This window comes from Sander vitreus, chromosome 4, assembly GCF_031162955.1.
Source record: "Sander vitreus isolate 19-12246 chromosome 4, sanVit1, whole genome shotgun sequence".
Taxonomy (NCBI): Eukaryota; Metazoa; Chordata; class Actinopteri; order Perciformes; family Percidae; genus Sander; species Sander vitreus.
The window spans coordinates 7,818,840-7,831,676 of record NC_135858.1 but is presented as its reverse complement, the minus strand read 5'-3'; the positions used below and the strand labels follow the sequence as shown (position 1 = coordinate 7,831,676).

Here is a 12,837-nt window from a genome sequence, read left to right as displayed (position 1 = left end):
AGTCTCCTAACACTTCATTATCATTATCAATATTATTATTATCACTATCATTAACATTGCATCCCATGGTCATCTTGGCAATTCCTTTGTCTATTTATGTTGTGGAGTGTGTCTGTCTTTGTGAGTCAGGGACAAGAGAATGGATGTTATTGGCAAACATCTTCACCAGAGGCTAACGCTCTAGTTGTTTATAAGTGAAACTACCAGCTTTAAAAGACGACAAAGAGTAAAACTATGTTTTGACTGTCATTTCCCGCATGTGGACAACATGGTCCTGGTGTGCGTGTGTTAGCGCGCGCTGCTTCTACGTGTATGCTCGCGTGCATGTTGCTGAGTCAGGCGCGACCACTCTCTGCTTAGTCCGTTTCTCTCTCTCTCTCTCTCTCTCTCTCTCTCTCTCTCTCTCTCTCTCTCTCTCTCTCTCTCTCTCTCTCTCTCTCTCTCCAAAATGTTCTTTGCCAGTGAGACTTTGTTTCATCCGCCGACGTCATTCATATGGTCTGGACGCTGAGGCGCGAGGCTGCCCTCTACTCGTCGCTAATTGTGATTCCTACCGACTGACAACTTGTTTGTCTGTTAGCGCATTGGCTGCTTGGCTGCCCATGGGCGCTGAGCACACACTCTGCTTCTCTGCCGGCTGGGCTGTCCGATGCGCCTCTGCGGTCGGTTCGGGACGGTATCGGGCTCCGCTTTATGAATGAATAACAAGACGGGGAAATGCGAGTGACTGCGAAACTCCCCAGCACCCGTGCTCCCGGGGGGCCAGCCACCGATGAGAGGGATTAACGACGGAGCGGAGCCGTGGCTCATTGCGGAAAAGCCGACTGCAGACTGGCGCGGAAACGCACCGTGAGGGAAACGGACTCCATAGCGTAGAACAGCGGAACAAAACCGCGGTGACCACAATGTAAGTTGCTCTGAAGCTGCAACTCATTAAGGGCTGTGAGAAGATGGGATTACTGTTATGGTTGCATGCTTTATTTTTTTTTTGCCAGTAGGCATCACTGCTTGATACATATATCACCGAAAATATGTCTTAAAGTGTATGATTTATTGAACCATAATTCCCTCTCAGGTGTAATAAGGGCCTTGACAAGCTTCTTCTCAGTTATTTTCAGTGACATAACGGTGATGCACTGTCTCCATGCTAGACATGAATAACAGGGACCAAAGCAAAGAGAGGTGCCTCCTCTCAGTGCTACCTCTGGATCATCATCCGTTTGTGTGCATCTAGATTCAAGTCACTTCCAACCACGAGTTGTCTGACTTACAGGTCCATCCACATCGTGGCTCTGGGCAGCGAGTGCCCCGGAGGAATTGGGCTCGGGGAGGAGATCATGGGCCAGGGCCAGCTGCAGGGAGGCCTGCTGTGGAGCTACCTTGGCCATGGGGCACTGGTGGGACCCTGTGACCTGGAGAGCAGCATGCACAACCCGGCCTTCATGGAGTACACCTCACGTGTGTTTGGAGATGTCACTGTAGTGGTTCGGGATTGCCCCAGCTGGGTAAGAGACTGGCGGTGTGTTTGTGTGTAGAACAGCATGAGAAAAAGAGAGACTTGCATGGGTTGATAGAGTGTGAATCTTGATTTACACAGGAAGGTTATGGCAGGCCAAGAGGGCAAAACATATAAAACCATAAAAAGAGGTGTAATTATGTCAAAGCAATCTCATTGTGAAAGAGTGCATGTCAGTTCACTGATATGCTGTTTACTTTCTCACTCTGCTTGTTTCTCACAAGACTTACAACATTTCAAAATCCAAGGCCACTTGCCTTCCAGCCCTGATTGCAGGCTTAACAAAATGTCTTTATTCTTAGGAGGAGGCTATTTTAAAATGCAGCGCTGCACAAAAAAAGAAAAATGAAAGAACTTTTGTTCTAAATAGCATATGCATTTGAAATAAAAGCACTGTTGTGATTTTGTAGCAGCACTTTATGCGTCCTATTATAGGGCTGTCTAACTTTGTCAGGGGTGGTGCTGCAGAAGGTCTGTCAGTCTAATTCTATGGCTCTTTGTCCTTGTTTTAATTCAAATTGCTCAAAGCTTTCCAAAGTGTTTTTTCCTGCCTAATGAGTTGAATCAGGTTGGTTTAGAATGACACAGGGCATTGGGGGTAAAGTCCCACTCACCACACTGAGGTATTTATACTTAGGGATACTCAAAGGCGAAGGGTTAGAGTTATCTAACGCAAGATTGATGGACAGGTTGGGTATTCAGACATTTCATGCCTTTTTCATGCCTTTCTCATTTATGCCACTCTCTCGTGTTTGTCCTCCTCTGACCTTATATTTGTTGTCCTGTTCTTGCCTTTCCAGGACTTGTTGGACAGCGATTGGGCCAGCGTACGGAAAGTTCTTGAGCAGGCGGACATCCTGGTCATTAAATATTCAGTCACTGACAAGCTGGCCTTCCAGCAGGTCAGGAACAGCTACGCCCCGAGACTCCGCCCGCTCCTGAGGCACTGGGGTGTGCCTGTCATCCTGGTTGCTGTTGGAGCGCGGCTGAACGGTGAGGATGCTTTTGTCCTGTGTTTTTGTTATAGCCAGAGTGAGTTTAGTTTTGCCTTCAACGCGTTGACAACTGATGGTTCCTCAAACAGTTTGTCATTGTTGTTCAGAAACAATGGAGTTTGAGAGGCAGCAGATAAAATATCTCATATCTCTCAGCCACTGAACTTGATAACCTGGTATTTTAGGGTTGATTTACTACTGCCACAGTTGTTGAGTTTGTTAGCAGGAAAATATCATCTGGTTGGGCCAATGAGATCACTGTCTAAGCCTTGTGTCCTCTAGTGTGTCCTCCCAGCAATGACTATGCTCATGATTAAATCTCCGCTTGGCTGCCTTCAGGCGGTCAGCTCACATGTTTCCCTGCAGGAAATACACCAAAGCAAGACATTAAGTTGATCTTTTTTGGCCATTATGAGCCTTGCAAGCAGACAAGAGCTCGCACAGCAATTAAATATACACTGTCATGGCTCAAAAGGGCACCACAACAGTATGTTGTCCCTTAAGTAGGACTAAGACACTTGGAGGCTGCTTAACACATCAGAAATTAACATACATGTATACTGGGCTGGGACCACAGTGTGTCTGCATGTGTTTTGCACACACACACACACACACACACACACACACACACACACACACACACACACACACACACACACACACACACACACACACACACACACACACTGACCCTTGTTGAATCCATCTTCTGTAAAGACGCTCATCAAATGCACCAGGTTGTATTTTTAGCTTGTCTGCACGACATACTTTGAGGTCCTGTCAGAGCTCCGCTGCAGAATGATCACAGTGTAGTCAAGTCTTTGACAGAGAGAGAGGAGGAGAGGGAGTGAGGAACTGTAGACCAGAGCCTTTGTTTGTGTTTTTGTTTGTGGCTGATTGTGGTGAGTATTTTCATGCTATCCCCTAGAGAATGACGGCTGTGCGCTGAGCACTTCTTGCTGCTCGACTTTAGACCACCTAAAGCACAGCTGTGGCAGAGAGCGCTGTCGTATACGTGCATTAACACAGCCAATAAACCAGTGCTGAACGCAGGCGCACCGACAGATTTATCCAAGGGCACGCACGCACACCTCACACAGACATACGACTGATATGCCAAGTCACCGCCTGTCAGTTGCTTACACACACTCTGCTTTTCATTTTACCTCTCTCTCTCTCCCTTGTCTCTATGTCATGCCTGTAGGTTATTAGCAATATGATTTATCAAATGCCTCAGCACAGCTGTATAGCGCGCTCATTCTCTCTTTTATCTCTGGCTCTCTCCTCTTTTGTGCAGTCTTTTTTCTCCTTCAAGCTAATCCCCCCATATTTTCTGTCTGATTTTGTCTCTTTGGTCCCCATGCACATATGCCACAATGTGGCTGGTCCTAGTGCACATGCGCTTTGCATATTTTTTCTTTGGACTTAGTGAAGATGTGAAAAGGGTGGCCTGGAAGTGAAAAACACATCAGTATTAAACTAGAGAAAACCAATGATCTAAAGACATTTCAGAAACCCACATCGCCAAACGACCAGAACAGAAAACAATCTTCATAAAAGGGAAAAAATACATCTAAACCCTTATTGGTTGTCTGCATTCACTCTGTGATAGACTAGAGGAGGCACATGTGGCTGTGGCATCTGGTTTTTATGTTCTCTTTTGCGAGATATGTTTTCAATTTTAATTTGGTTTGGTTTGAATGTTGTGTTTTGTGTTCTGTTTGTTTCTTTTTGCACTTTTTTGTCCGGCCTACAAGGAACTTTTAACAAGGTTTTGAGTGTCCCATATTGTATTTTACTGAATTTTTGGGATCTAGTAGATTCAACATGTTCCTGTATAATATTTTGTATACATTTTGCTACATTTTTAAATAGTCAATATTGGCATACTTTGTCGTGTCAAACATTGTTATCCAGCTTTGCACTGAGAGATAGTGTGACTACATACAGTATAATACTGCACTGTGGTGTTAACTTGATATTGCCTGAAGAAAGGCTCTGTTTAATTCAAACATCTCTCTGTTACATTTATTGAGAGCTATAAGTACAGTGCGCATATTTTTTTGTCTGACTTTGGTCTTCAAAACATGTTTTCATCCATGTCTGGTATGGACATTAACATTATGGATCAACATGTTGTGTTTGAAGGCACATATGGTAGTTAGTTCCTTGTTTTAGTTGAATATTTTAACAAAAATTAATAGTTTGATAGCCCTCTCTATGGACTGTGGTGAGCCAGCAATGGATGTTCAATTCATACTAGGTCAACACATCCTAAAAAGCATAATGTAATATCAGTGACTTATGTATTAGTTCTCATATATCCTCATTAACTATTAATTAGATTCAGTTATTTATACAGTTTGAATGATTTCATCGTAGGATTAAATTCTCCTCTCTGTGTTAAGATGAAGGCCCTCCATGTACGTGCCCGCTGTGTGCGTCTGACTGGAGCAGCTGTGTGCCTCACAGTGAAGGTCTGCAGCTGTCCCGGGACCTGGGGGCCACCTACCTGGAGTTGCCCTCTCTCAACCACGTCTTTGTGGGTCGCTACTTCGGCAGCGTGGTAAGTGTTCACATCACAGGGAATGATTGACTGAGTGAGTGACCCTGATAAAATCATTCCTATTTTACAGAAATTTGTTCAAATCAAGCTGTAATATAAAGTCTTCATTTTTCATACTTTTCCTGTCTGTTAAACTTGATTAACTCTGCATTTCAGATAGATACAGTACTTAGTAGAGGAGACAGGTAGCTACGTTGGTCTTCTCAGGAAGTTGTTTCCAAAGCAAAGAAAGAAGATGTAACATCACTATTTCTGTACCGTGGATTTGTACTAATGTGTGTATTTCTGCTGTCTTGTTCAGCTGGAGTACTTCATGATTCAATGTCTGAAACACAAAGCCAAAGAAAGGCCAGAGAAGAGGCGAGGAAATAAAGTGAACGAGCTTTGTCCCCCTCACCTAGAACAACCAGGTCAGAGGAATACTATGGTATCTAAAAACTAATATTGCTTTTTATTTTAGGGGCATTTATTTCATACATAGTCTTTCAATGTTAACTCTTTTAAGCTAATTTCAAATATTTTTTTTTTATAAAATTGTTGTCAACTATTCTGTTTATTTAGTAATACATGTAGTAATTGTCACATTTTTAAGTAATTATTGTTGCTTTAAATTGCTCTTTTTATGGTGTGTAGAGAACATTCAATAGGACTGACTGGAGTGTTTCTTCTTACAGCTTACATAGCCATAAAAAAGCTGAGCACAAAGGTTTTTATCCAGATCAATATTCTCTGTTCCAAAGTGGAAATAAGAAAAGAGACAAAGAGCTAGGTAGACTACTTTTAGTCAATGACATTTGAATCAATTTTAGACTGAACTGAGTGTTTGGTGCCTTGTTGCGAGGCAGCTCATTGACTGTTGTTGTTGGATAGAAGAGGGTTACTTATTTACTGTGTCTTTAACCAATGTTCTTAATCAGTTTAGGTATTTAAGCACTTGACATTCTGTTTAGTATAGGACAAATTAAATTCTCACAAATCTTTTCTTTTTGAGAAGCTACAACCAGAGATTGCCTGGAAAATGACTCAAATGGTGAATTGATAACCAAAATGTTGCCAGTTAATCATCAACTAATTGTTTACCTTCTAATTGAGTTTCAATTATAGACTGTAAAAATAAGGTTTTAATCTGCTTAAATTCATAATTTCAAATTGCATTTTTAATTAAGCTTCAAAACAAGCCATGTTGAACTTGTCTCAAAATATTTTATTGTAAACTTAGTCCAACTGCCTTTCCTGGCTGCCGGATTTTGCCACAAACTGAAATCTTTCTGAGTGTGAGCACACCCACACAACAAACCAGTGTTGTTTTCTTTAAGTGGTGGGAAATTCATAACTACGCCTCCCTTACAGCTTATTCTACTACTACTGCCATTTCAGTAATTTTCCACACACAGTACATTTTTATAAAAATAGAACACCTGAAAATAATTAACACAAACTCTGTTAAACTTGTGTTATATATTGATCTGGCCAATTTGCTGCTAGATCTGATGCAATGGCTGACAGCTTTAAGTCCAGCCAAAAAGGCAGCAAGTGCTGGCAGATTTATGGGTGATTTTCCAGAGCTACTTAACTGTACTTATGGTGTAGTTTGCATTAAATGTGACATGCACTGATTCAGGAACAGCACAATTTTCAGGGCCAAATCTGAGCGGCCATAAAAAAGGATAGAGGTCCATAGAGGAGCGGTGTGTATTATGCATGAATATAACAGGATAATGATTTGTGAAGCCCCCTCTCCTCACTTTCCTTACTGTCCTTGCTCGGTACTTTTTATTAATCTGAATTCAGCACTACATGCATCACAAAGCACTTCATTTTTTTTCTATGAATTGCAGAATATTTTCTTTTCTTGCATTCACAGTTTTTACTGTTACACTCAGTTAACTGCCAATCATTTACAATGTGACTATTGTGTGCCCAGGGTTTTTCCATGTCTTCTTTAAACATTAACCTCATCACATGCAGCAGCCTTAATCTTCGCAGGTCTGTCATTAGTGCGTATCTGGAAGCGTTTTCTCTAACTTGAGCAACAGGTCAGGGCACAACATGACATTGGACTCTCTTATAGGTGCTTTCCGACCGGATAGTACTTTTTAGAGGAAAAGTACACTTCTAAGCAGTTCTAAGAACTACTCTCCCCCAAAATCTTTTTTTCCGTTTGCATTTCCACTGGCCAAGTGGCCATAGGGACTGGTAGGAGGGGTAAGGGAGTGACGCAAGCATGGCAACGGTCTTTATAGCATCGTCACTAGACCTTAGCGCCACATACAGCAACAACAAATGATGCTAATACTTGTGCACTTTTCCTATATTCAATGCACGTCCATTCTCGTAGTAATTCACGTAATGTTTTGCTCAACACAGACGTGGCTTTATTATACTCGGAACAGACCCCGCCTCTGCCTGCTGCGCTGTGGGTGTGTGTGTGTGTGTGTGTGTGTGTGTGTGTGTGACGGCCGGCGAGCCGCAGGACAAGCTTGTGGAGTTTAACTCCGAAAAAACAGTTAACCACAGGTTCCCGTTAATCTTATGATGGAGATGTGTTGTGATATTTAAACAAACGAACCGTCAACAGCGAAATAAAAAAGCCTCTTATTTACGAGAGCGGTCTGAGAGACCTCCAGCTCACAGCGAGGTGTCTGAGCATGACTGGCTGAGCAACGAGCTAGAAGCCGGGGCAGGCGCTTGCTGGCTGTCGCCTCACTTCATGGAGCTTCTGAACTCCGAAAACTTTGAAGCAAATTGTCAATGCATCAATTTTCACAAGACTGCCTATATTCGAAATCTAACAGTTAATTTCTCGCCTAAAACGTTGTCAGAAGTGAATTTAATGATGAGTAAGATGGTGAAAATTGTTAAAAATGTCCTGTTGTTGGTTGTTGCTCTGTCTGCAAGTTTCCGAGTTGGCAGTGGGCGTGACTTATAAGTTCGACCAATCAAGTACTCCTAGGAAAAGGGAAAAGGGAAAAGACCCTGCTCTGAAGTAGGAGCTAAAAAAGTACGCTACTGCGGCCAGAGGAACTTAAAAATCCCCACATTTTTCCTGTTGGAACACGACGAAAAAAGTGTTCTAAGAACGTTTAGTTCTAAGAACTGCAAAAATCCCTCCGGTCGGAAAGCCCCCTATAGTCGACTGAAAGAGAACACCTAAAGTGTACATTACAACACTTCTGGGGTGCAAATCTGGTTGATTTCCCCTTTTATGTTTTTGAAAATTCCGATATCAGCAGTAACTGACTCCATCTTCCTCTCTCCCCCTCTCCTTTTCTTTCTCCATGCTCCTTCTTCCTCCCTCCGTTCAGCACGTCTCCCCCCCATCCGAGTAGAGGAGTCCAGCTTCTCCCAGGACATGCAGTGGTTGTTGGAGCGTGGCATGCAGTTCGCCGATGTGGCTTTCTACGCCGGGGACTCTGGGAAAGAACTGGGGTGGGCGCACGCGGCTGTGCTGTGTGCTGTCAGTCCGTACTTCAGACAGCTGCTCCTGGGGCACAAGACCAGGTAGGAGAGATATAAGCTTGTTTACAGGAGCCTGTAGCCAGCAGGAGTTCAACTCTCTCTCTCTCTCTCTCTCTCTCTCTCTCTCTCTCTCTCTCTCTCTCTCTCTGCAAACTCCTCTTTTGTGTAACTGAAGGATTTTGTGCTGAATTTCACCTCTGTTTGGACAGGGAACGCCCCCAGTCGCGGTGTGTTTGTAGAGAGCGGGATGGAGGCCCCCAATCGCTGCTCTCCACCTGGGACGGGGGGATTATTGATGACATGCCCCGATCAGAGGGGCACCTGACAGGACGTCTCTCTCGTCTGGTGGTGAAGGACCCCCTTCTGTGTATGTGCTTGTGGGAGACACTCATGTTCATTTATAGAGGTAAAAACCACCAGTCAAACACAGCACACTCAGATACCACTTAAATCTGCTGTTTTGTGTATTTTTCCAGAAATTTCTTTCATTTCCATTTAACCTTTTCAACACTCCACTGCTTGTGAGAGGCTAGCACTATGTAGAACTTCCACTGACTGCTGGTACTATGAAAAGTTACATGGATATGGACATTGAGTAGGCTGATTATTTTCTTGATTAATCATTTGGTTACATAATTCTCTACAATACAATTTCTTAAAGCCAAAGATGACATATTAAAATTGCTTGTTTTAGTTCAAAAACAAGGATATAAAATGTGCTTTTAATTTTTTTTTTAATTTAACCAGGTCACGACCTGGCTAAGACAAGGCATAAAACGTGCGAGACAACATAGAGTTACACATTAAATATGCAAAAATATAAACATACAAAATACAACAAAGAGTCTACGAAAAAATACGGATCAAATATGAATACTGAGTGTAGTACAGAATATGTATACAGTTTGTACAAATGGAATAGTGCAAGAAACATTAAACAGAGATTAAACAAATATGACAGCAGTGCAAGTAAGATTGTGCCAACTATGCATTGGGGCATAAGAGACAATAAAGTGAACGTGTGCAATACTGCATGAATGATGGAAGAGAGTTAACACATGCAGCGGTCGGACAAGAGCCTAGACAGCAGTACTTTAAAATCAACGAATGGAATAAGTGTTTCAAGTTTTAGGGTTTTTTGTAATTCATTCCAGTGGAATGAATTGGCAGCTGAAAACTGGAAAGAATGGCAGCCAAAGGAGGAGTGGGCTTTTGTGGTGGGCTATCATAGAAGACTTAGAAAACCAGAATGATCCTCAAAGTGATTAGCCTACAATTCATCCATGTCAAATTGTATGGCAATCCATCCAATACTCTAAATATATGTATTGATAGATTAGACTCTTGTCTTTTTTTGTCATTGTGGTCATTTTCAAAAAGAACACCCTGCTATTAAAAAGGAATCCAAGTATACTGCACAGCAAAGTATACAACTAAAACCCTCAAATATAACAAGGGGGTGAGTTAATCAGACGTGAACTCTAGTGAATGCTTCCAAATTATTTCTGTATTAAAAGTTATCCTAAATCACAACAACAGGATAGAAAGTGGAGATCAGAATACAAAACTGTCTCCAAAACAGTGGCCAACATGCACTTTGTCCAGAGAAATCTGGATTTTTTAAAAATAAAAGTGTGATGCACATATCATATCACAAATCTGTCATTTCATGCTTCTAAGCTCTACAAACTGTTAAATTTATTGATAGTCAGACAGATAGTCTAGCTAGCTGTCCAATTTACCATGCAGAGATCTGAGGAGCAGTCAACAATAGTCCTCATAAACCCACCAGAAAGTGGAAGGAAACAGAAAATACATGCATCCGGCGGAATTTCCTGCAGCACCGGAGCAATCTTGGTAGTGGAACGCGAAGGATATAGACTAAAATACAGCTAACAGAGCTGGACTGACATTCACAGCATGGGAACTCCATTCCCCAAAAGCAGTTACTCCTTTTCCAATATTTTAAATGGGATGATTAATGTCCCCTGGCTGCTGAAGGCAGTTCGCTTGCTATTGAATCTTGTCCAATGTTCCATTATGGTGAGGAACAGAAATCAGTCGAATTGAAAGTGCTTGATAGTAAGCGACTGTAGTATTTTAATCAAGTTTTGGATCATTCATCATGTAATAGTGTGATCTCAAACTGCTTTCTTAACCCGTATTTGTACTTTAATGCCCCAGGCCACTCATGTCTCCTTAATTTTCACCCAGCTCAGTTCCATTTAACATTACGGACACATGGATTGGTACACTGCGCGAGTTCTTCGCAGAAATTGAACTTCCATCATTTTGAATGGCTAATGGGATTTGTTGATAAAATCGGACTCTGTAGCCTGTTACAGTAGCCTCATATTTTCATCAACAAATGATTAACTCTGTGATGAAACTGTCATGTAAAATTAACAGTAGCTTATATTTACTTTACCTCAAAGGATACAGGCAAATTGTGGCACTTGCATCCAAAATGTTCTCCAGTTGCATATGAAGCCTAGTTAGCTGTGTGAAATTCTCTTGCAACATCAGTGGCATAATGAAAATCTTCTGAGTCTGCGGCTCAGAATCTGCAGTGCTGTGCTTGCAGCATGTTAGATTGCTGCGCCTGTGCACGCCAGCGCTTCATCGGAGGCTGCATGTCGTGCAGGAGTCCTTATGGCAAAAAGCTGCGCTAACATCTGATTCATGACCTCCTCATAACATGTATGTGAGCAGAATTGTCTGACACACACATATACACCAAAGGCAGACACACAAAGCTAAAACACATAAGCTGAGTGTGTATGTGTGCTGGTGAAGGGTGAGTGGAGAAGGAAAGAAGATTACAGGGTTAGACTGAGTCTCTGTGAGTGACTGTATGAATGAGAATAAGAAAGCCAGCGGTTGAAAGATGGAGGGTGCAGTGTGTGCTTTCATGGATGCATGTACAAGTCCTTGTGTGTAAGATAGGAGGAATATGGGTAAGTAAGTCTGTGGAAAATTGTATGTAGGGCGATAAATGAATATGGCTAGATGTTAGGGTGAGAGAGGGGGTGGAGTGTTTAAGGGCACTAGAGCATACTGTTAATGTGTGTGTGTGGAAAATGTGTTCATTTGCAGAGCACAATACAAATGTCACGTTTCCATAAAACACTGCAGGGAAACAGTGTGAAGTCTTGTGTGAAAAATGACTAATGTTAACCTTCAAAATAGTGGGTCTAAAGCAGCTGACCTCACATACAGTGTGTCTATTTCTGTATTAGTGTATTGTCTTGAATTGGCTAATTGCATGTGAATGTGTGCCTCTTTCTCCCACAGACACCTTGGGATCACAGTGAGCCAATGCTTGGTGTTCATTTGCAGTAAATCCACAACTAGCTGTACTTTGCATTCCTAGTGATGGGATGAATATCCTCTGTTTGCAATTCAATTCCAGTCATTTGTCAGTTGTAGCTCATTTTGTTGGCTTAGCAGTGCTCATTTCTACAACATAATGTCTCTGTAAATGCACAGCGTCACACTCATGGTATTATTCCATGCTTGGGGTTTTTGTCACTTGAGTGTGTGTGTGGACAGTCACAGAGGCCATGACTTTGCGTGTGTGATGTTAACACTGTGAGACTCTGTCTCCTTGTGTAGTGTGCTGCTGAATTATTGAGTTTGGCACTTGGTTGCTATTGTGTGCTTGCATGTTACGCACATGTATAATGTGTACGACACAGACTAAACATTGTGTGTTTGTGGTCATCCTGGCATAATTTGGTGGTCAATTTTAGACTATACAGACTAGTTGTTTTTTGGGATGACATGTCTTACTGGGGAAAAAAGTGTTGCAATTTAATTTTCCTGCAACTGAAGACTCACAAAGCATACTGCTTTGTGTCCTTGTTCAGGTTACGATTTAGAGTCAGGAATGTAGTAGTTATGGAAAAGGTTAAGGAAATCCTCCATGAAATTAGTGTTAATCTGTACAACTTGTTCCCAAATATATCTCAGCATTTGTGTTTGTCTGTGCGTGTGTCTGGGTAGATGGGTGAGTACACCAACACTGGAACTTATTTGTGAGATTATGTAGAAATGATTTAAGCATTTCTGCAGCTTTTTGCATAGGCATTTTCTATTTTATCCTGTTCCTTTCCATCTCACAAATGAAAGCATCTCCCAGTGTATCCAGTTCAGTTTTTTGGGGTAGTTTTTTTGCTGCATCATATGTCAGCACCACAGCTCCTGAGCTAATCTCTCACCCTGCCTGTGACAGGGTGTCTGTGCTATGCAGTGTTATTATCCAGCACCGTGTGTTGAGGTAATCCCTCTATCAGCCCAAA

At 42.1% G+C, this 12,837-nt stretch overlaps 1 protein-coding gene across 4 annotated transcripts in view; it reads left to right on the top strand.

The window, feature by feature from the left end:
- The first annotated feature begins 367 nt into the window (after positions 1 to 367).
- Positions 368 to 12,837, top strand: part of rhobtb3 (Rho related BTB domain containing 3) — a 24,454-nt gene continuing 11,984 nt past the window's right edge. For 3 of the 4 annotated variants that reach the window (XR_013501856.1, XR_013501857.1, XR_013501855.1), the window contains exons 1-7: positions 368 to 907; positions 1,274 to 1,505; positions 2,317 to 2,509; positions 4,920 to 5,077; positions 5,379 to 5,487; positions 8,383 to 8,578; positions 8,746 to 8,942. Coding sequence is in view for 1 of the 4 variants with exons in the window: in XM_078248006.1 (XP_078104132.1) it covers positions 906 to 907; positions 1,274 to 1,505; positions 2,317 to 2,509; positions 4,920 to 5,077; positions 5,379 to 5,487; positions 8,383 to 8,578; positions 8,746 to 8,942 (1,087 nt within the window). In the remaining 3 variants the exon portion in view is untranslated. The remainder of the gene's footprint in view (positions 908 to 1,273; positions 1,506 to 2,316; positions 2,510 to 4,919; positions 5,078 to 5,378; positions 5,488 to 8,382; positions 8,579 to 8,745; positions 8,943 to 12,837) is intronic. The other variant, XM_078248006.1, reaches the window with a different exon arrangement.